The 22,517-nt window shown below is 43.2% G+C and overlaps 4 protein-coding genes across 4 annotated transcripts; 3 read left to right on the top strand and 1 right to left on the bottom strand.

Moving 5' to 3' along the window:
• Window positions 1-3,745: 3,745 nt before the first annotated feature.
• Osi8 (Osiris 8) lies at window positions 3,746-4,969 on the top strand. Its single transcript, XM_064694213.1, has 2 exons — window positions 3,746-4,317; window positions 4,389-4,969. Exons 1-2 carry the CDS (start codon window positions 3,811-3,813, stop codon window positions 4,752-4,754), a joined length of 873 nt encoding a protein of 290 aa, XP_064550283.1. The 5' UTR covers window positions 3,746-3,810; the 3' UTR covers window positions 4,755-4,969.
• Window positions 4,970-9,026: 4,057 nt separating this feature from the next.
• Window positions 9,027-11,123, top strand: Osi9 (DUF1676 domain-containing protein Osi9). Its single transcript, XM_064694097.1, has 3 exons — window positions 9,027-9,363; window positions 9,432-9,687; window positions 10,284-11,123. The coding sequence occupies exons 1-3, from the start codon at window positions 9,229-9,231 to the stop codon at window positions 10,586-10,588; spliced, it is 696 nt and encodes a 231-aa protein (XP_064550167.1). The 5' UTR covers window positions 9,027-9,228; the 3' UTR covers window positions 10,589-11,123.
• Window positions 11,124-15,361: 4,238 nt separating this feature from the next.
• On the top strand, window positions 15,362-20,521 carry Osi10a (Osiris 10a). Its single transcript, XM_064694693.1, has 5 exons — window positions 15,362-16,125; window positions 16,189-16,796; window positions 18,224-18,497; window positions 19,239-19,390; window positions 20,255-20,521. The coding sequence occupies exons 1-5, from the start codon at window positions 15,645-15,647 to the stop codon at window positions 20,519-20,521; spliced, it is 1,782 nt and encodes a 593-aa protein (XP_064550763.1). The 5' UTR covers window positions 15,362-15,644.
• Window positions 20,522-20,669: 148 nt separating this feature from the next.
• Osi11 (Osiris 11) lies at window positions 20,670-21,635 on the bottom strand. Its single transcript, XM_064694692.1, has one exon. The coding sequence runs from the start codon at window positions 21,633-21,635 to the stop codon at window positions 20,670-20,672; it is 966 nt and encodes a 321-aa protein (XP_064550762.1).
• Window positions 21,636-22,517: the final 882 nt, after the last annotated feature.

The following is a 22,517-nucleotide window of genomic DNA, read 5'->3' as shown; positions in this document are numbered from 1 at the left end:
AAACATTCAATTAAATAAATTAAATCCTGGTATATAAATATCTATGTCTACAGTAAAGGTTCAGGGTGTCTTTAAGTCAAGCACTTGCACTCTTTTGCTCCCTCTTTCGTTTCTCACTTCCCTTTCATTAATTTGTTCTCTTTTACTATCTTTCTCATCGCATTCAGCCTAGCTTGTCCTGGCTTAGTTTTCCTTTGACCTTGAACTTGTATTGCCTTTGAATATTCACGCTTTTCCAACCCCCCAATACATTTTCTTCACTTCAATTTCGTTCCTTTTACCGTCCTGTTTACTCTTTGAGCCTTTGAGTCCTCGAAAATGTTGTGTATTAAGCCAACGGCTATGGTTCCTTTCATATATTGGATCAGCATGGGGTGTTAAATTGCAATTTCCACACTCACCGGTCAGCCGGCTATTTGATACTTATATTTCGAATTGAATTTTGTTGTCTTATGCAAATCGAAGCGCCCCAAAAAAATGAAAGCCTACTGATGTGATTTGGAGCGAATTACCGTTGCGGCTCGATTGAGTGCCGCTAGAGAAATGTGGATTGGCTGCAGCTGTGGCTGTGTGGCTGTTTGGCTGAATGAAAAACTGGTGCAGGCATTTTGATACCAAACATCGGTCGGCTACCAATTTCACATTCTGAAAACCAGATAAAAAGCCACAAAATTCGCAATAATTCATAAGCCGGCAGCGAATTGCGCACACACGCTCCAATGAGAGAGATAATTCAGGTCTGCAGTTTGGGAAGCATCGTGCAATGTCTGAGCCCAATTTGCTGGCAATTTCACTGTCAACGGACCTCGAGCCGGGCCGAGCCGAGCCAAAGCCAAAAGCAAGTGGATGCCTGCAAGGGCGTCGGCAAATGTTGCATGCGCAGAATGCTGAACGAAATGAAAACGAGTTTGGCTCTGGCTCGGAAAGCGGGTCACCAGAACACGGCCAGCAGCAACAACAACGACAACAACGACGACAATAACAAAAAACTGCAACGCTTGCATAGGCCAAAAGACAACCTGATCGGCCGGCCTTGCTCGGCGCTTTCCATTATACAAAAATCACCTGTTTGCATTATGAAAATATTAAGCATTTTCTTCTTGTCGTCGAAATGTTCCACTCCAACAAGTTTTCCCACACTCGAAAAACACGCAGCACATTATGATTACAGTCATTTTTGTATGATTATTGTTGCTTCTGCTATTGTTGCTGTTGTTGTTGCGAGTGCCTGTGCATGGAAGCGTTAAGTTTTGTTAAGCGCCTCCGCGAGCAGTTACGATTATTGGTTATGATTAATTGAAAGTTAATTGGGCACGCGAGTCGCATGCACAAAGCGCTGAAACATTGAAACACTGAAACAGTTTAATAACAGAGCCCAGACGATTTAACGGCTGATTTATGGCTCTAACTACGAGTGCCCATTTAATTTATTGCTTACTTAAAGCTGTACAGCTCACTTCTCAGTTAGTTAATAACAATTGCGCATAATTGATGAGCCGTAATTCCCACAAACGGTCGCTTGTCCAGCGGTTGTGCCGCTTCAATAGACACATAAACTCGGGCGTTTCTCAGCCGTTTCATTTCCTTCTACCAAACGGACATAATTAAACGAGCTGCCTGGGCTTAAAGCTTACAAAACTTTACCATAACTTTACCGATTAACGTAGTGAATAGAATTTGGTCATTGTTCGACTTCAAGTTTGATTAAGCATCAATATAAATTCATAACATATTTTTTGCTATTTGATTTGGGAAAATACAATGGAGATTCTATGATTTTTTTGGTAGTTATACTACCCACATACACATTCATACAGGCATTCATACATACATATATACATACATACATACATACATAAATACATACATACATATATACATACATACATACATACATACATACAGACATACATACATACATACATGCCTACATATGTACTTAAATAAATACATACATAGATACGCCTCCTTCTCCGACCCCTTGGTCTTCTTCCTTCTCCTCCTCACCTTCCAGCCTTGAAGCCGTCTGCGCCTATTTCATAGGTGAATCCTGCAAGTCTTACTTAAATTTTTGAGAATCGAGGAGGAGGGCAGCTTTCATAAATACGTTTTCCTATTTCAATTTGCCACGCAACAAGACAAATTTGTCTGCTATTGGTATAGAAGACAACTTACGTGCATACATATATACACACATACATACATACATAAATATATACATGCATATATACATACATACATACATACATACATACGAATAGTTTTATGCTTAAGATTTATATAACTTTTTCATGCAGTTTCCGCCCGTGGAAAGATTAAACCTACTCGAACTATATTGAACTCCACGTCTTGAATTTAATTTAACAGAGATATTTGAAAATAAGTTAAAAATCCATCGAATTAAGAACGAAAAGTTGGAATCCAATTTTATGCCCATGATGGTCATGTGATGAGAATCTTGAAGCTTAGAAAACAAGTTTGAGTGAATAGCCTATATAGATACTGACTTGAAAACTCAGCTATTTGCGTAAATATTTCAATATTCTATATTTGTTTAAAATTTTTAAAAATATAAGGACAGATATATGTATTAACTTAAAAGGAAGAAGAAAGCTTTTATTTGCATTCTTTCGTTGAGCTAAGGCAAGTTTGTGTCTTAACTCTTTCGTTTAGCTGTTGCACTTTTCAGCCGCAAACCATTTTTAGTGCCCGCCCCAAACTATGCAACACTTTTTACAAATTTTAATATTGGTGAATTAAAGTATGCTTTTCATGTATTATATTTTTAACGGAATTTCAAACTAAACAATAATCATGTTTAAACAAAATTGTTAAAAATTAAGTTTTTTGCAAGCAAAGTTTAAAGCTCAAAAACTAATAAAGCAGTTTCTTAGTTATCTAAGGTGAGCCCGAGCAAGAGTTATAAGAATTAGTGATAGTTTTTTGAATAAATGGTCAAAATTCAATTCTATCCAAGGTACATGGTGCTTGTTTGCGAGTGTCTACTGTACTGCAAAGCCGAATTCAGCTGCCACACAAGCGTTTATAAAAAGAAAAGTTAAGATTTGTGGGGCGACAGTGAATCTGTGATAAAAACTAATAAATAAATGTGTATATATAAATAAACTGCAGATTTTCGGTCTAGTAAGCAATGCCAAGAGAGAACTTGCCACACAAATGCGAAAATAGTGCGGGATGAGCAGCTGCGCTCAATGCCAATGCCATTGGAGTGTGGCTGGCTGAAGACTTGTGGCATGCGGCATGTGGCATGCGGCATGGGGCAGTCACGCACGCCGCAGCTCGCTCTGTTTTACATGCGCACAAAAACCCAATAGCTTAGAACGAACTGCAAGTTGTGTGTTATAATTACAAATGAAAATTGCAGCACTTGCACACGGTGGAGATGTTGTTGCTGCAGCTATTTTCGGTTGCTTTCGCGGCGAAATCACGAAAGCGCAGCTTCAATGGCCAACAGCCTCTGGCCACAGCTACGGCCACAGCCAGCCCGACTAATTGGCGTGATATTTAGACTAAAACAAAATCTGTTTGCTTGTTTGTAACTATTTTTTGCTTTGCTTTGGCAATTTCAGCTGCCGCTTGACATGCACCCAAGCGCAATTAGCCGTCAAGCAAACGGGCAGGCGGTATAAAATGCATACAATGCGCTTTCCAGCACTCAGTTGTTAATCTTAAGCGCAGCGCCCAGCAACAGTTTTTCCCGCCACTCAGCAGCCAGGATAGCCAAAAAAAGGAACTTACACACACGCACACACACACAGCCCACACACACGCACACAGCTAAACACAGACATGATCAAGTACGTGTGGCATGTGGCGGCGCTGTTGATCATCTTCTGCTGGCTGCCGGCGAGCAGGGCGCGCACCGCCAGCTATCATCACATCAATGGCCTGGGCGTGGAGCAGCAGCAGCAACAGCAGCAGCAGCAACAGCAGCAGCCGCAGCAGCAGCAGTCACCGCCGGCGCAGTCAGGCAGCTCGACGGGGCTGTGGAAGGATCTGTCGATGGTCTATCGCATCTATCAGCAGTGCACGGGCGAGAATCTTTCGGTGTGCCTCAAGGTCAAGCTGCTGACCGGGCTGGAGAAGGCATTCCGCACGGCCAAAACGTTGCCGCTCTTCGAGGGCATTCAGTTTGTGGGCAGCACGGATGCGGCCCAGAAGCGGGCACAGCTGCCGCCCATCACGGAGCAGGACATTGAGGCGGTGCTGCCGCGCGGAATCGATGCCAAGGAGCAAATCCTAAACAGCATGATCATGAAGCGCGTTAGCAACTTCCTGCAGGATCACACGTTACAGGTGAGCGTGGCCTATTTAGGCAACTGGCCCAAGGGCAACTGCTATTAATTGGGCTACCCCTGGTCAAACAGATAAAATTTCCCGATATGCACGCTGCGGACAACAACTCCGTGGAGGGTCGCAAGAAGAAGGATAAAAAGGGCAACGGCGCCTACATAATGATACCCCTGCTGTTGGGCGGCACCTTTGTGCCCATCGCATATGGCGCACTGGCCATGCTGGCGGGCAAGGCGTTGATTGTGTCCAAGCTCGCGCTGGTGCTGGCCTCCATAATTGGCATCAAGAAGCTGCTCAGCGGCGGCGGCGGCGGCAAGGAGTCCTCGCACGAGGTGGTCGTCTCCTCCGGCGGCCACTCCGGCTGGGGACGGGACTTTGACATGGCGTACAGCGGCTGGAAGCCGGCCAAGGAGTCAGCGGGCAGCGCCAAGAGCCTGTAAAGCAGTCGCCAGCATTTGCATTTGAGGGAGAACGAGAACGAGAGAGCAAGAGAGAGAGAGAGCGAGAGAGAGAGAGAGGGATGGAGCAAACCAAAGAAACGATTGCCGCATGAATTGTCTGAATAATCAATAATGTTTAGCTTAATTCGATTATCTATATATTTATATATCTATTTATGTTTAACGAACTAAATGTGTGTGTTAGGCCTAAGTAAGCGTTAATTAAATGTAGTACACAATTTTTGCTTAAATCACGCCCCCATTCAAATCTCTGACAGCTGCCACGCCCCGACAGCGACGCCAGCTGAATTTATGATAACAATTTTAAAAAGTGCTTACGTGCGTGCTAAAAAAAAAAAACAAAAGCACAAAAAAGACGTCTTCGCTTTCTACCGAAAAAAAACGACGAGCACATTTTTGTATTTATTTAGCCCTGCGCAGAGTCTGGCCAAGTCGCAATGCAATATTCATAGATCAAATATGCTCGAGTGTCGCTCACTTGTTTCAATTGTTGCTTTGTTGTTGTCTTTTGCTTGACTTCTTCCGTGGTATGCGACATTTTCACTTTTGGCCACTGCACAAAATATTAATGAGCCGCAATACCAGGTAGAACATTGAACCTGACTGGGCTGGCTTTATTTAAATGTATTTCCCACGCCTAATCAGAGGGCGGCCCTTTACTTTAATTGTTGACGTCATCGTTTGAGGCCCGGCAAACACTTTCATTAATTGAAAATTACTCAAGCACAACGCAACGAGAGCTACCCGGAATTCGCCAGACAAAGTCACGGGGGCCACGCTCGGAATGAAAGTGAAACTTTCAAAAAGGTGTCAATTTTGTAGATGCCACTGAATTAGGGTTGGGCCGCGCTGAGCTGAGCTGTGCTGAGGACCCAAGCGCCAACTGAAAGCGTCTCAGGGAGTTGTCGTTTTCAACGTGAAGACTATGAGAAGATAATGTAAGAGTGTGCGACTAGCAGATACCCTGCAGCCAGCTACCTTTCTAGCTTTCTTCACATAAATATACATATACAATAAAAAACAAACTTTTTGTGCTGTTTAACTTGCCTCAGTCTATGGAAAATATATTCCTGCATAATGATAGAAAATGACAGTACGAAAATATATTCATAAAATTATCAGACTCTAGATGTTGTACTTTCCGAGATCAGACAGGCAGATGGACAAAGCCAGATCTATATATATATTTTATGGCGCTGGGAGTTGTTACATACATACGTACAAAACCAATATACCCGCTTGAAGCCACTTACAGGGTATATAAATAAATATAATTAAAAAGTCTGGACTAATGAAGGTACAGAGTGGGGCAGGAATTAAAGCACAGGATGCTGCACAGCTTATTTCCTCTTCAAGTCAATTTGTGTGTAAACATTGACAAATATCTCAAGCATTTTAACAAGTTGGCCAAAGACATTTGGGTAAGCCGCACTTAAAGAAAAGCACTCTAAAATGTCGTTTCTTTGAAACTTTAGACCAAATGGCCCATTACATAAGCCCAAATCTGTGTTCAATGCTCGTGAGTAACTATTAAAAGTAATAAAAACTGTTTCACTTTCTTTGCGTTGGCATGCAGCCAAAATAATTGCCCAGATCTAACTAGCCCGTTTACGGCTGGCAAGTCGACTGACACATGCCCTACACTCAAGTGATGGCAACACCTTCTCAGCTGACACCCGCACACGAAAGCCGTTGCGCATTCAAGTCACGTCACACGGCACAGCCATCCATCCATCCATCCATCCATCCATCTATATGTATATACATATATACTATATATACGTGCGGGGCATTTGCATATCCCGTCAGCATCTGGCACAACGACAGCAGCTACAACTACGGCGTAAACACCTTTCGGCTCATCAACTATATGGTGTTTAGGCTAAGCAGATAATCAGCTGCGAAACATTTTTTGGCTTGCTTTGCATCTTGAATCGAGCTTAAGTAGCGTGCAAATCTCAACATTCATCGCTTTCTTTCAGGTACTTGACTAATGCGTAAATTACACATAAATACTGAAGAAAATAAACGAGTGAGAAAGCGCTTGTGTAAGACTGATCGGCGGGCAGATACCCTGTAGCTGAACTTCTATTTTAATGCTCTTCGGGTTAACTGGATCTTAATTTGTGCGAATTAAAGGATAATTTTTCTTTCAGACTTATATGTTATCTATTGGGTCTATATATAATTTATATGATCACAAGTAAATTTTTTAGCTGGCAAGTAAGTATTATGTATGGCAAGCTGTAGTCAGATATTTTGGTGTCGTATTCCGATTTTATTGAATTATTTTCTGCTATATAAACAGCATGAAATATTTATCAAAGAGTGTTTTAATCAAGTGCGCCATACCCTGTAGTTTTTGAACAATTAACAAGAAATGTCCTTTAAATTACATTTCGGATTTCCGAACAAAATATTCCTTGAGTTCCATTATCACAATTTGACGCGAATGTGAGAAATTTATAAATTATATAGAAAAAATATTCCTTGTAATTTTTTATCAATATGTGAAAAAAAGTGACATATTGTATTTAATCCTTATAAAATATTCTCATAATATTTTTAATTATTATCAAATGTACAAAAATAATTTAATAAAGTTTTCGATACACACTTTTAACATGCTCATGTTCAAAGAGCTCGACGAAGGCAAAGAATATACCCTATTATTTCTAAGTTGCATAAAACTTTAAGATCTTAGGCCAGAAAATTTTAAATAAAACTAAATGTTTTTAATATTATCGCAAATTGTTGTTATTATTGTTCAATTTATTTTCTATAATTTTAAATATTTTTTGATTAATTAATTAGGCAGAAATGTCTAACTGGGCGTGCTTAACTTAATGTTAATAACATAATAGCTTTATAGTATTAAGGATCGTTTGATTTATGCAGAAAATTGGCACACTTTGATGATTTCTATGTCGTTATATATGACCAAAAGATCGGACTTGTAAGCTTCTGTCCGTTTAAAGCATTTGCATAACTTTTTAACACACTGGGTATGTGTGAAGACGTGCCAAAATGTGCAAAATGAGTATTAAAATTGAAAAGTATAAAATTAAAGCGGCATAATGCGAATGAAATTTGTTTGATATGGAAACTCTGGTGTTGAGACGCTGAGCAAATGTCGCCGATTGGCATACAAAACTGCAGATATATAGATATATGTGTGTGCGTGTGTGTGTGTGTGTGTGTGTGTTTGTGTGTGTGTCTGGTCAGAGATACATGATGAGGCCATAAGTGAGATGGAGAAAAACAAATACATAAATAAAAAGCAAAATTAAAGTGAAATTTTGTTGTTATCCATGCCGCCTGCAAACTAGTTAATTTTCTATTTTACTCCAATTTGAGCGAAGCTCGTGTTGTGCTTGCTTTCAACGCAACGGATCATAAGTAGGCGCCGCCGCCGCTCTGCTCTGCTCTGGTGTCTGATTAGCCAGCCAGGTAGCTTTAAATGCCACACAAAGTCACGTGTCTGCAATTTCTAATGGTTCGATCAGTCGAGCGGCACAGCCAGCCGCACTTTCTGCCTTGTTAATGTTGCGGTTGAGGTTGCGTTCGTTCTCAGCCCACCCGAAAGTGTGCCAAATGCAGGCGCCTTTTAAATGGCTCAATATTCATTTTGAGCTGTCAAATTATTGCCCGCTAAACGGACTGAATAAATGTGCGTGTGTGTGTGTGTGTGTGTGTATCTGTGTGCAAATAGCTAAGTGCTGCTTAAGTGTTTACCTGTTGACAAGCAACAACAACAGCAGCAGAAGCAGCAGCCGCTAACAAGCCAAAGCCAATGCCGCAGCGCTGCCAGCAGCGACGTCGACCGCGACAGCTGCGTCAGCGTCAGCGTTTCACACACACACATGCACTGAAGTGTGTGCCAGGCCAGGCCAAGTCAACGCCAGGTTGCATTAAGAGCCGCAACCGATGCGCTTCGTTGTGGTCGTCGTCGTCGACGTCGACGTTGACGTTGGCTTCGTCTTTGCCAGGTTGTTTATTTAAATTCTAAGCTCGGCTACTGTTTGAGTCGATGGAGCAGCTTGGCTGTGTGTGTGTGCGTACGTGTGTTTGTGTGTGTGTGTGTTGGGGATGCGGCCAGCGGGCCATTCGCGTCGTGTGTTGTCGCCGTTGTCGTCGTTGTCGTTGTCGTCGTCGTCGTCGTCGGCGACTGCGCTGCTGGCCGGGAATAAAACTCGATCCGCGTGCGTCTTCTAGCCACAGTTTACGGATTGCCTTCTGACCGACAGATCGAACAAGCCAATCGAGCGCAGTGCACTCAAACTAACTGTACTAACAGCCACGAGCAGCTCAAGCTACCCCACAAGGCACGCCCAGTCGGTGCCCCAAAGGATACAACAATAATTTAAGCGTCAAGTGTCAAGTGTTGTGTGTCGGTGACCTGCCCCCAGCCCACTCGATAAAAAACAGATAAATAAATAAATAAAAGAGAATTATGTTGAAATTCGTGTGCCTGTTCGCGCTGCTCGCCTCGACGGCGGCGGCAGCCTCCGAGGCTGACAGCTTGCTGACGAGCGCCCTCAAGATGGTCAAGGATTGCGGCGAGCGTTCCATGGTGTTGTGCATGAAGGTAAACCAATTAGAGCGCGATTAGCTAATACAAACATTAACACACACACATACATTCATTTGTAATAGGAGCGCGCCCTGCACTACTTCGACGAGGAGAACGGCGATGTGCGTCTAACGGAGGGCATTTCCCTGGTCAAAACCGATGAGATTCCGGTGGGTCGGGCTCTCAACGATGTGACGCTGCCGGAGGAGGCGGAGGCGCGCGAAAGCGAGGTCGATTCGCTGCTGGTGGAGCGTGTGGCACGCTTCTTTGGCACGCACACGCTGCAGTTCAAGGTGCCCAAGGACTCCATACAGGACATGCAGCGCGCCCTCGAGGAATGTGAGTAACAGACAAGTTGTCTCTGATAAACCAGCTGCAGAACTGGCTGCGGTTCTGCTTACTGGTTCTCAGCAATGCTGCCAAATTGGGTTAGTGGTGCAATTATCGCTGTGGCCGCGTCTGGCTTGCAACAATGTGGGCATAGGCATGAAATCCTGTTTTCACTGTTAGCTGCCGCCGCCGCCGTGGCTGCATTGGGGTCAGGCAGCAGCAGCAGCAGCAGCAGCAGCAGCAGCAGCAGCAGCATCCTGCTGCAGAGATGAGCCGGCTTTTGCTCTGGTCTCTGGTCTAGCGGTGCATTGACAGCTTGTGGCATGCCACAAACTTGTTGCCGCTGCCTGCAATTAATTGCACTTTAGTCAGTTCAGCGCAGTTCGGCGCACTTTCTTTTTGTGTGATTTCCGATTTCTAAGCGGCGGCGGCCATAGAAAGCGGTCAGTCCTGTTTATCGTTTATCGTTCATCGTTCATTGTCTGCTCTCGACTGTCTTTATTATTAATTATGTGCACTGCTCCAATTGCTAATGAGCCGTCGACTGAGAAGCGAAAGTATTGCATGTTAAGCACACACTAATCAAGCTAAATCTCCCCCCGTAGCGCGCGGCAAGAAGAAGGAGAAGAAGAAGTATCTGATGCCGCTGCTGATGCTCTTCAAGCTGAAGATGGCCGCTCTGCTGCCGCTGGCCATTGGCTTCCTGGCGCTCATCTCGTTCAAGGCCCTGGTCATTGGCAAGATCGCGCTGCTGCTCTCCGGCATCATTGGCCTGAAGAAGCTGCTCGAGTCCAAGAAGGAGAACTACGAGGTCGTCGCGCATCCCCACTACGAGCACGAGCACAGCTACGGCAGATCTCTGCAAGGCAACGAGGCACAGAACCTGGCCTTCGCGGCGTATAAGCAATAAATTGCCAAACAACAACAAAAACAACAACAAATTAGTGCAATACACAAAAGAAAAAAAGAAAAAGAGAGAGAAGGGAAATGAAAGCACAGAAAGAGAGAGAGAGAGCGCACAGCTCGCCTAATTTATATTATTTATTTAATTTATTTGTAGCTTAATCTGAAGCAAAAACAAAAAAAAAACAGGCGCCATCAATGGGAGAAAACAAAATGAAAATTCAGCGAAAATTGTCAATGAATGAAACCCTAGTTAATAAGCTCAAGCAGAAGTAGGAGCGACTGCGCTCGTCTCAAGCTAAAAGGGGGCGGCACTTGTGGGCGGACCCAAAACTGAAACCGAAACTGAAACTGAAACTAAACTCAACTAAACTATACTCTGTAAACTGACTGCGCTTTGTATTATGTGAGAGCTTTACTATTTATTTTTGTTTGTTTGTTTGTTTACGCTAAACTATTTACAATTTCATATTTATTGTTGAATAAACCAAATACTCTAGCACGCCCCCCACAAACCACCCTCACACACACCTACACACACACCTACACACACACACACGCACAGAAATGAAACTCAATAAAGCCGCATTTATTTGTAACTGAAATTCGTTTTGCATTTGACAGGCACATATATATATATATATTTATTTATATTTATTGCGCATACGCAACGTGCGCCGCATAAAGTTTGTTTGTTTTTGGTTTTTGTGTTTTTTCAAGCGAAATGCTTTCACTCTTTCACTAATAAAATGAATTACCAACTAAGGCAAACGAGGCCAGCGATATCAATTGCATGTGCGACACACAAAATCACAGACGCTGCACAACAGCCAGAAGAAGAAGAAGAAGAAGCAGCAGCAGCAGAAGCAGCAGCAGCAGAATTTCACTTGCAGCACGCGCACTCAGGCGTGCACAAAGTCACAGTCAGAGTTGGAGTCGAAGTTGGAGTCGAAGTTGGAGTCGGCGCCTAGCTGGCTAACTGACTTCCTGGCCTGGCATGCACATGCCACCTCTGCCACACTCCCGCTGCACATCCCCATATGCCCCCCCTCGCTCCCTCGCTGTGAAGCTGCCCACGCCAATGTCTTCATTGGTATCCGGTGTCGCTCCAAAATCAAATGAAAGTCGCCGCTTTTGGACACGACCTGCTTTTTGCATGTGCAATTGCAACACGTACGACCTCCCCTCCCTCTCTCCCTCACCCGACCACTGCAGACGCGCCAATGTCAATGATATGAAGATGGGGCACGCCCCTGCACAGCGGGCTGGCAATTTATGGCCGAATGCCAAATGGCCAGAAACGATTTCTTAACTGTTTGTCAACAATTTTCGCCTGCTGCAACTGTTGCTGCTGCTGTTGCATTGAATCTCTTAAATGCTGCTGGTGAAAGTGTTTATTAATACAATTTCTATCGGTTTGTGTGTCGCAGGCTGTGGGAAATTGGAAAAACTAATGCCACTTATTTGGCCAGCTAGCTGCAAGCCCAGACGTCTTTAAACGCTTTATCTGGCGACTGAAAACTTTTGCCAGCTACTGCAGAAAATTAAGCCTTAAGTTGAAGTCTACAAATTGGCCTACTTCAAAGGCGATTCAACTGAGGCAGGGGCGTTGGGGCGTGGCAGTCGGGATGTGGCTACCTAAAGTTCATGTGGTCCCGGGCCGTCGGAATTCATTAGCCAAAATATGCAAAAGTTTTGCTACTCAGCGGTTCGAGCGGCCCAGACGAGTGTGTCTAACGACTTACTTCTATTAATTTTCTTGTTTTTGTTGTTGCTGTTGTTATTAAGAGTTTTGTTGCACTGCCTGAAACGACAGGCTGGCAGCACCAAACTTGTTTCGAAGTTTAAACAGATTCCGCCTGAAAGTATGCCACACTTTTTCGAGTGGAAATATTTTCGCAGCTCAAGCTAAATGATCAATTGTGCGGTCAGGTTGGTTGACCTCTAGGGTAAAAAAAGAAAGAAGAAAAACATATAACATTAAGCAAGTGCTAAACGTCTTGGGAATATACATACACTTTTGTGAAAATTGGGCTGCAAAATCTTGAGTTGGTCAGGAAAATTAGCCCAAGGAAAGGGAAAACAAATTGATTAATGTTGACAGCTTGCCACCGCTTCTATACAATTTTTAGATAATTTCTTTTTTATTCTGCACACTCAAATAAAAATAGAGAATACGCAGGCTAGTGACAACAGATTTTGTACTTGATTCCGCAAGAAACAAAATCTAAAGGTCTTAAGCCCGAATTAAGCTGCAAATTCTTGAATTTAGTATAATTCGTAGCTACTTTAAGCTAAGTTCTTGGAATAAGCGTAGAAATTCTTAAATCAAGAAAATTGCATATTATACCCTTGCAGAGGGTATTATAATTTTGTCGTGAAATGTGTAACGCATAGAAGGAGACATCTCCGACCCCATAAAGTATATATATTCTTGATCAGTATCAACAGCCGAGTTGATATAGCCATGTCCGTCTGTCCGTCTGTCTGTTTCTATGCGAACTAGTCTCTCAGTTTTAAAGCTATCTTTATGAAACTTTGCAGAATTGCCTCTTTCTGTTGCACGCAGTTCATATGTCAAAACCAGCTGGATCGGACCACTATATCATATAGCTGCCATTGGAACGATCGGTCGAAAAGTAGGTTCTTGTATGAAAAACATTTTTGTTTATAAAGTTATCTTGACTTAACTTGGTATTTATTAGTTTTACTACGCTCCCCATATATATGCAAAATCCTATTAAGATCGGACAACTATATCATACAGCTGCAATAGGAACGATCGGTCGAAAATTATGCTGTTGTATGGAAACCTTTTTTGTTTTTCAAGATATCTTGACCAAACTCGGCATTTATTAGTTTTACTATGCTCCCTCCACTTATGCAAAATCTTATTCACATCGGGCTACTATATCATGTAGCTGCCATAGGAACGATCGGTCGAAAATTAAGTTGTTGTATGGAAACCTGTTTTGTTTTTCAAGATATCTTAACCATACTCGGCATTAACTATTTTCCCTGTGCTTCTTAGATACGGGCAAAGCACTATGAGTATTTTGAAAAGGTTGGGTCTGCAAGGGTATTAAATCTTCGGTGTTTAAAACTTTTTAAAACTTTTAAATAGTCTGGAGGAATCAAAGTTGATTCAAACTAAAAAATTATTGCAGCTTTAATTTTAAGTTTAAGGATTAATATTTTAGATTATTCAAATAAATTCATTTAATTTTTGACAATTGATTACTTTGCCAATTAATACAAATATTTCTTAAATCGGACTCCGTAATATGCATATATTTATGGGAATCTATATGAAGATATAAACAGACTAAAAGTGGAATGGAAATATATTGTATTTAATGTTGTTACTGATCCAGTTTATGTATAGTTATTCTATGAGGACAGACATGTTTATGCTTATCTCATTTTAAAACATTTTAAAAATTTGTGCTAATAAAAATATGAATCAAACATATTGTAAACAAAAATAAAAATATTGAAAAATTAATTTCAATTTTCATTTTAATTTTTCCTTTCTTTTTGAATTGGACTTTTTGTCACATATTTTTTGTTGCCTTAACTTTGTCTTCTTGTCCCTCAAGCTTATTTTAATTTGAACCTTAATACCATTATTTTTCATCAATTATTCCATTTGACAGATTATCATATCATCCTTTGGGACAGGTGCCTGGTAAGTATTTTTGGTACCAGCCGCCTTTTGCCCTCAATGCCCTCAATTTGCCTAAGCCTGAGAAGGCGTTAATTATGTCTGCCTTTTAGCGACCTAACGACAATACCTGTTAATTAAATAAAGGTCACAGAAGCAACACAAAAAGAAGACCCAATTTCTATCGCTACCAAAAATAACTTAAATTTAATAATTTTGGCTGATTTGTTTGCCTTGTTTGCTTTGGATGTCTAAATAGGCTTAAAAATACAAATTTTATTGTTTTGACTTTTCAAATGGGCGTTCATTTCGGTTAATGCCATAATTGCAGTCGCTTATTTGATGGAGCCCCTCCCCTCCCCTCCTCCCACCACAGCCCCTCTTATCGGATCTAAGCTGTCGCGCTTCTTTCATAATTTTCCTGGAACAACAATGGCTCATTACATAATGGCCAAGATGTGCGAAAAGCCAAAAATTGGCCACAAGTCGGCGCCGTGGGTTGCCGGGCAGCGCGTGTGCACTGACCATGACCATGGTGCCAACTACAACAACAAGTAGGAGTGCTCTAGCTGGATGGGACTGACTAGCAGATACCCTCGACTCAGCGATAAGCTGATGTTACAAATATTCTAACTTACTTCTGAATATAGGAAATTCGTTTTCGTACCTTCGGCTTATAATATTTATGGGAAATGCACTCTTGATAAACCACAGAATTTATTGTTGAGATTATTGAGATACCCAGCAAGCTCTCAGGGATTAAACTTGGCACATATAATTGTGTTAATACCAAAGTTAATAGTTTTTTCCACTTCTGATGGGAATGGAGAAAGGTATCCAACAAGTTTAATATTCTTCAGCTGTTTATACTAGACAAGAATCTAAATATCAAATTTTGTGTATCTAGCCCTTATAATCAAGTTCTCCTTCAAAAAGCAAACCAATATTTATCGATATTTATCGATTATATGGAAATCGAGGAAGAAATCGAGAAAAAAGAGAAGCTTATTCTGCGTTTCTCAGTTTCTAGGGGACAGAAAGCTAAATCAAGTCGTCCTGATCGAGATGCTTCCGCCTACATTTTCATACATTTACTCAAAATCAAAATACCCTTTTCTATACACTTTAAGTGTGTACAGGGTATGACAATAACAACAAGAGCAGCAGCAAACGTCAGCCGCTCGTCTTTGATGTACAACAATTTCCGTTATTGGGCCACGGCGGCGTTACATGTGCAAAATGTTGAACCAAAGCTGATCATATTTGGCCAAAAACTGAGCTGGCCATTGTATAACGAGCTGTGAGGGCAGGGCAGCGACTATAAAGCGAACGGGTCAGCTGGGCAGCAGGCTCAGTAGCATCGCGTTCACCCATTACTAGAGACTAGACTGGTGAGGAAATGGCACCAATGGAGGCACTGCTGCTGCTGCTCATCAGCCTGCTGCAGCTGGAGGCGATTGCGGGCAGCGACTTAAGGCAGGACAGTCTGCAGGAGCTGCAGCATTTCAAGCAGTGCGTGCGGGGATCCAAGCGCGCCCAACTAAGCGAATGCTTGGGGCGCTCCGCATTGAATTTTATACAGCGCTTCGAGGAGCGCGAAAATGTGACATTTGCGGCCGACTTTGTGGCCGTGAAGCGGGAGACGGCGGCGAGTCGCTCGCTGGTGAATGTGCTGGACACAGATCCGGTTGATTTTCGTGGCATACTGGAGAACGCGGGCGCCGTAATGGGACAGCGCAGCCTCGAGTGGCATATGGATGCCATTTATCCCGGGCTGATGTTCAAAATTGGACCCACAGCCGATGCGAACAGCGTGGCGGAATTTGTGCTCGACACTGGACACGATGAGCGACAGTTTGGCTTCGAGGATGCTAGCACGGGTGAGCTAGTAAATGGATGAGCCTATGACCAGTTGGGTTGACGAAGCTTCTATTCCCAATTAGGTCGCGTGCTGGCCCAGCAGTATCTGGTGCCCTTTCTGCTGGGCCTCAAGTTCAATTTGGTTGCGCTGGTGCCGCTGCTCTTTGCTGGCATTTGCCTGCTGCTCAAGAAGTCGCTGTTCCTGGCCAAGCTGGCCATCTATGTGAGCAGCTTTTTGGGCCTGGGCGGCGTCCTGGGCACGCTGGGTGGCCTGGGCGGCGGCTTGGGCGGCGGCTTGGGCGGCGGCTTGGGCGGCGGCTTGGGCGGTGGCTTCGGCGGCGGCCCCAACTTTGGCTATGCCGGCGGCTTTGGCGCGGCCCGACCCATTGGCCATTTTCCAGGCAAAACCACAGTGTTTGGCCATGGCGACGAGCTGCATCATCAGTACAATGTGCACGAGCCGCAGCCGTACAAGCGCAGCGATCGCAAAGTGCGCTTCGAGCAGCCCCGTGAGACAGCAGCCGCAGCCGCAGCTGCAGCCAGTGCCAAGCCAACTACCGAGGATCGCTTTTATGAGTATGAGAAGCAGCGCAGGCCAGTCAATCCACTGGAGGACAGCATTGGCTCAGCGGATGCGCTGGTGCGCAATCTCCAGAGCAGTTCCAACAACAACCACATGAACGGCTGGCAGGTGGTGGATGTCAGATCGCTGTGAGATTGGATCAATATGTTCCAATTTAAATCTAGTTCCAATTAGTTAAGCTTAACTTATGCAAAATAAAACAAGAGTACTTTGTTTGGATGTGCTAGACTAGAGCCGGACGGGCAAATAAATCGGTCGGTGATGATTTTAAGAAATTGTGTATTCTAATTAAATAAATAAATAAATAAATAAATAAGTAAATGAATAAATAAGTAAATAAATAAGTAAATAAATAAACAAATAAATAAATAAATAAATAAAATAAATAAATATATAAATATATAAATAAATAAATAAATAAATAAGTAAATAAATGAATAAATGAATAAATAAATAAGTAACTAAATAAATAAATAAGTAAATTAATAAATAAATAAATAAACGAATAAATAAATAAATAAGTAAATAAATGAATAAATGAATAAATAAATAAGTTATTAAATAAATAAATAAATAAATAAATAAATAAATAAATAAATAAGTAAATAAATAAATAAGTAAATAAATAAATAAATAAATAAATAAATAAATAAATAAATAAGTAAATAAATAAATAAGTAATTAAATAAATAAATAAGTAAATTAATAAATAAATAAGCAAATAAATAAATAAACAAATAAATAAATAAATATTTAAATATATAAATAAATATATAAATAAATAAATAAACAAAAGAATAAATAAATAATATACCCTGTATCCAGCGCTAAGCTGCCGTGACAAACATTCTAGGTTTATCGATTTTAATCGAAACAGGGGAAGTTATCGATAATTAAAGGTGCACCCATGCACCCATTTTAATTCTCCAGATCTCAAAGTCTCTGAGATTGACGGACAGACAGAACGGCGGATCGCCTCATCTATTTATTTTGAGCAAAAATAAATGACCTTTTCACGGCATGAAAAGCGTTAGCAAAAAGTTTTTGGCAAATATTTTTTTATATATTTATTTTTATTTTTATTTTGAAGCGCTTTCCAAAAACGAAAGTCGGTTTAGGCAAACGATTTTGCGGTTCAGTGAGCAGCTTGTCAAGAGTTCGGGCTCGAGCTCGAGTTCGAGTTTGGGGTACGCGTTTTGCGTGAAAGACTTTTCCAAAACAAACTTTTCTTATTAGATTCCTATCAAGAGCGCCGCTGGCCGTGTCGCGCTTTGACAAGCCATCTAATTGTTGTATATTCTGTACAAATAGATGACGTCACAAGCTCTGCAACAGGCATATAAATAATAAGCCACAAGCTCTGAACCCGGTTATTTGTGGCTTAAACGACAAGCATGCGGCAACTCGTCTTATTCTGGCTGTGGCTTCTACTCGGCACGGGCCAGGCACAGAAGCTAAGCCGAACTAGTGCCGAATCCTTGTGGACAACACACAGCCTGGCCCGGCTGCTGCAGCAGTGTCTGAGCGGCGCGGAGGCGTGGCAATGCCTGGGCGCCCAAGCCGAACGTCTGCTGGATGCAGCGCGCCAGGACAACAGCAGCTGGCAGCTGAGCGAATCCCTCAGCATAGAGCCACAGGAGAGGAGCCAACCCGGGCAGGACGTGCAGACAGGCAGGGAAAGCGCGCCGGGATTAGCTGGCAAGCTGCTGCAGTTAGCCGAAGGACGAGCGCTGCGTGTCCGGCTGCCAAGGCAGCTGACCATATCGAATGCCATCGATGAGTTCGGCAACGAGCTGGGCTTGGATCAAGGTACGATTGATGATAAAATCGATAAGATATTGGCGGGCTTTACAGATACAGACAAAGATAAAGATAGGCAAAAAAAGAGAAAGAAAAAAAAGAAAATGAAAGGTAAAGATAACACGCAAGAGTGCTCTGGTCGGGCAATCCCGACTAGAAGATACCCTGAACCCAGCCTCGAGCTGTCGTTGCAAGCACTCTAGCTTTCTTCTATGCATACACACACAAATATACACACACACACACACACGCACGCACATAGGCACGCCCCATGCAATGTATGGGAAATGTGTTCTTCGATAACTTCGGTGTCTATTGTCCGATCTATATAAAATTAGCTGGGCATGAATATGGCATCAGAATGTGTGTAAATACCAAAGCCCGAGGCTACATCTCTAAATAAATAAATATATCTCTAAAAGTGTGGGTACCAGAAAGTGAATTATTCCCGATCTGTGTTTATTATGCGAGAACCTACCACGAACATATCACGCTTGGAGAATCTAGCAGGACGAGATATTGAGAAGAAATATTAATCTCGTTCTGCATATGATATACATGTATGTAGTTGGACAGACAGACGGACAGACAGGCATTAATAGCTAGACCGACTCAGCTTGTAGTCTTGATCACGAAAACTGTTACAAACATTTGCACAATACCAATATACCCGCTCTACCCATTTTCAATGAGTTCAGGGTATATGTTAGAAAAACTTAAATAAATATGAAAACTGTTTCAACAAAACAGGTCGCAAGAAGAAGGACAAAGATAAGAACATGGCCATGATGGGCGGCATGATAATGCTCGCGACCTTCGCACAAATGTTCCTCGGCAAGGTCATACTCATCGCAGGCGGAGCCTTCATAATGGCCAAAATAGCGCTGGCCATATCGCTGCTGGTGAGTTAATCTAATCACACATATAAACCAAGTTTCCACACTCAGAGAAAAGCTCCAGAAAAATTCTAGTGTGAGCGGAAGAATTCAAGGTTTATTGTTTACAATTTTCAAATATTTTTCGTTCTTGAATGTTTCTAAATTAGAAATGAATGTCTCTTGATTTCAAGACTTAACGTGAGCAAGAAAAAAGGAAAAAGATCCCTGCATCTGTAAATTCACTTGCGTGCAACTCGGATACTCAATCGATTTAGTCGAAAACTGACAGACTCGAGCTTTCGATCAGCGAGCTAAGCAGTGTTCGAATTAACGACTACCACAACACGAACAGGTTTATAAGAACGAAGTTCGACCTTCTCGAATCAACAACATGTTCGATGCGAGATAATACACGCTCAAACACAACCGAATGAAGTCGAGTTTGAAGCGAACTCGCAAAGGTCGAACTTCTTTTTGTGATTGAAGCAAGTTTTCGGTCGAATCCGACTTCATATTTGCGTGCAGCACGAACAGCTCGAGCTGAAAAAATTGTATTCGCTCGAAAGAATAATTTCTTAAATATCCGAAATGCACTTCGATTGACTTGATGATTTACTCTTATTTCTGATCAGGAATATATATACATTATGTGATCCGAGAGTCCTATTTTATGCGAAGTCTTAAAACCTTCTCAATTGAAGAAAAATATTTCTTAGATTGAGTACTGTATTTGAATATTGTATTTCGGCACTACAAAAATAGTTCTTAGTCTATGAAATGGGCCCTGGCCGGCTTGGTCTTGATTTGAGTAGGTACAATTATTATCTCTGAGTGTGGGAGAAGTAGCTCTGCCTGGTCGAGTCATTGGCGCTACGCTCTCTTTTGCAGGGCAGTCTAAAAAAGGGATCGAGTGGCCACAGTGGTAGTCCGGAGCACGTGATTGTCGCCAGCGGGGGGCACAGTCACGAGAGTGGCTGGCATCGGAGCATGCCCACGCATGATTACAGCGGCGTGCATCTGGAGACGGTCGCAGAGGAGTCGCATCCCGGTCACGAGCAGGCCTACTATGCCTACGAGATGGAGCAGCCCAGTCGCCGGCACTTGGCAGTCAATAAGGAGGCAGCCGCGGCGCCCAGACGGCCCGGTTTTCTCTAGCTTTATGTGTATTTCTGTGGTAAATGTAAACGTAAACTAAACTAAAACTAGGTTGAAAGTCAACAAGTGTAAATACAATTGCAGACAAAATTGAAGCTATGCGAAACAATTTTCGGTCTTTGGTTATGCGTTAGATGCTACGCGAGATTTATCGGGACAGCTTGGCGGCGGCGGCGCCGGCGCCAGCTCCTCCCCCTGCTCCTGCTGCGACACCAGGCTGGGGCAGCCAGCCTTGGTACGCCTTGTCCTGCATCATCATCTCGTCATCGATGCTGCGATGATAGGAGCCGCCGTCATGGCCGCCGCTGTCGTACTCGCCCTGATGGCTCGAGGAGTAGGTGTGGCTCTGCTGCACCTGCGGATGCTTGACAATCTCATAGGTGGTCTTCTCGCCGCCTTCGTGGCCGACCAGCTTCTTCAGCCCGATGATGGCGCTGATGATCAGCGCTATTTTGCCCACGATCAGCGCCTTGCCAGCCACAATCGCAATCGAGTGGTAGGCCATCTTCAGTATGGCCGTCTTGAGCAGCACGGCGGCTATGAAGGGTCCCAGATACTTCTTGTCGTCCTTCTTCTTGCGACCCTCGCTCTCGCTCTGGCCATCGCCATCGCCTCCATTCACAAAGTAGCCCAGCAGCGACTGCAGCCAGTCCTGACTGTTGCGTTCGCCATATTTTAGCAGCCGCGGCAGATTCACCTGCAGCTGATGGCTGTGCAGGAAGTTGAGGAAGCGCTCCAGCAGCAGGGCGTCCAGGCTCTTGCTGGACATGTGCTCCAGATCGCGATTGTTCAGCTGATGCTCGGCAATGCTGGCACGCCCTGTGCGCGTCTCCTCGGCGCCGCCGGCACGCCTCACCAGATTAACGCCATCCACAATGCTGAGCTGCTGCACCTTGAGTGCCCGTCCCAGCAGCCGAGCGCCGTGCAGCTTGCAGCACCAAAAAATATCCTCGCTCTCGGCGCACTGTACCCACACGTGGCGCACCGTGCGCAGCAGCCCGTTCTCGCCACTGCCCGTAGCATTGTTGTGGGCCAGCTCCAGCGCCGAGGTGGGCCGTTCCGCATAGAGCACCGCTAGCAGCAGGGCGGCGAGTAGACCCAAGCGCGTATCCATTCTGTGTGCTGTGTTTGTTGTTGTTTATCCTTTTGGGGCCTTCTTGTGGCTGTCTGTGTGTGCTGTTGTTCTGGCCAGCTCGCTTGGCCAACTGATCTTGTGCGGCCGGCTGCTCCACAAATTTATACACTTCAACATGCCACAATTAGCCAGGCAGCCGTTGCATCCAGTTTTGCTTTTGTTGGCGCCTCGCCGCCAATTGTTGGCTATTCAGAGCGTAATATGCATGTTGGATGCAGTTCCTAAGCCAAGCTCCGGCAAAGCTTCGCTGCAGATTTAGTGCAATTGCCAGGCCTAGCAAGGCAGCCAGCCAATTTCATTGCTCATTGTCGTAATTAGCAAGTCTTTGTAATTATTTTGAACTGTTTTATTTTTTTCTGCTTTTATTACTGCTGCTGCGCTTAATGATATATTCGCTCTGACGCCCACTTTCATCGGCTGCAGTCTGTTAAAGACTTGGCCAAGCAGACACAGACACCTGCCTCTATATATTTTTGCTCAGCTTTTGGCTGCTCTTGTCTTTCGCTTGGACACGCAAAGATTTTGGCACAGATAGATTAGCTGTGCTGTGCATAGAAAACGAAATGAACGCAATTTGTGTGTAAATTGCTGATTTGCCAGCCAGAATTGCTGGAAAATTGTCGCTGGCAATAAGAAAGTTAATGAAAGTGCAGCTACAGAACTCGCAACAAAATTGGCATTATTATTACTTGCTGCTATTCATATTGCAATTATTCTTTGATCAACTTTGGCGGAAACACAGAAAAGAATTGCTATTTTACGCGGGTTTCTTTAGGAGTATTTGCATATATACAAACTTATATACAATTTTATTTTTATAAAGAAGAAATTACCTGATAGAAACAACTGTTTTAATCAAGG

Source organism: Drosophila montana, unplaced genomic scaffold, assembly GCF_035044405.1.
Source record: "Drosophila montana isolate Dmon_TW-CO22-7 unplaced genomic scaffold, ASM3504440v1 contig_3733_1, whole genome shotgun sequence".
Lineage (NCBI taxonomy): Eukaryota > Metazoa > Arthropoda > Insecta > Diptera > Drosophilidae > Drosophila > Drosophila montana.
The sequence above is the reverse complement of the archived record's forward strand: the minus strand, read 5'-3'. Positions and strand labels throughout refer to the sequence as shown.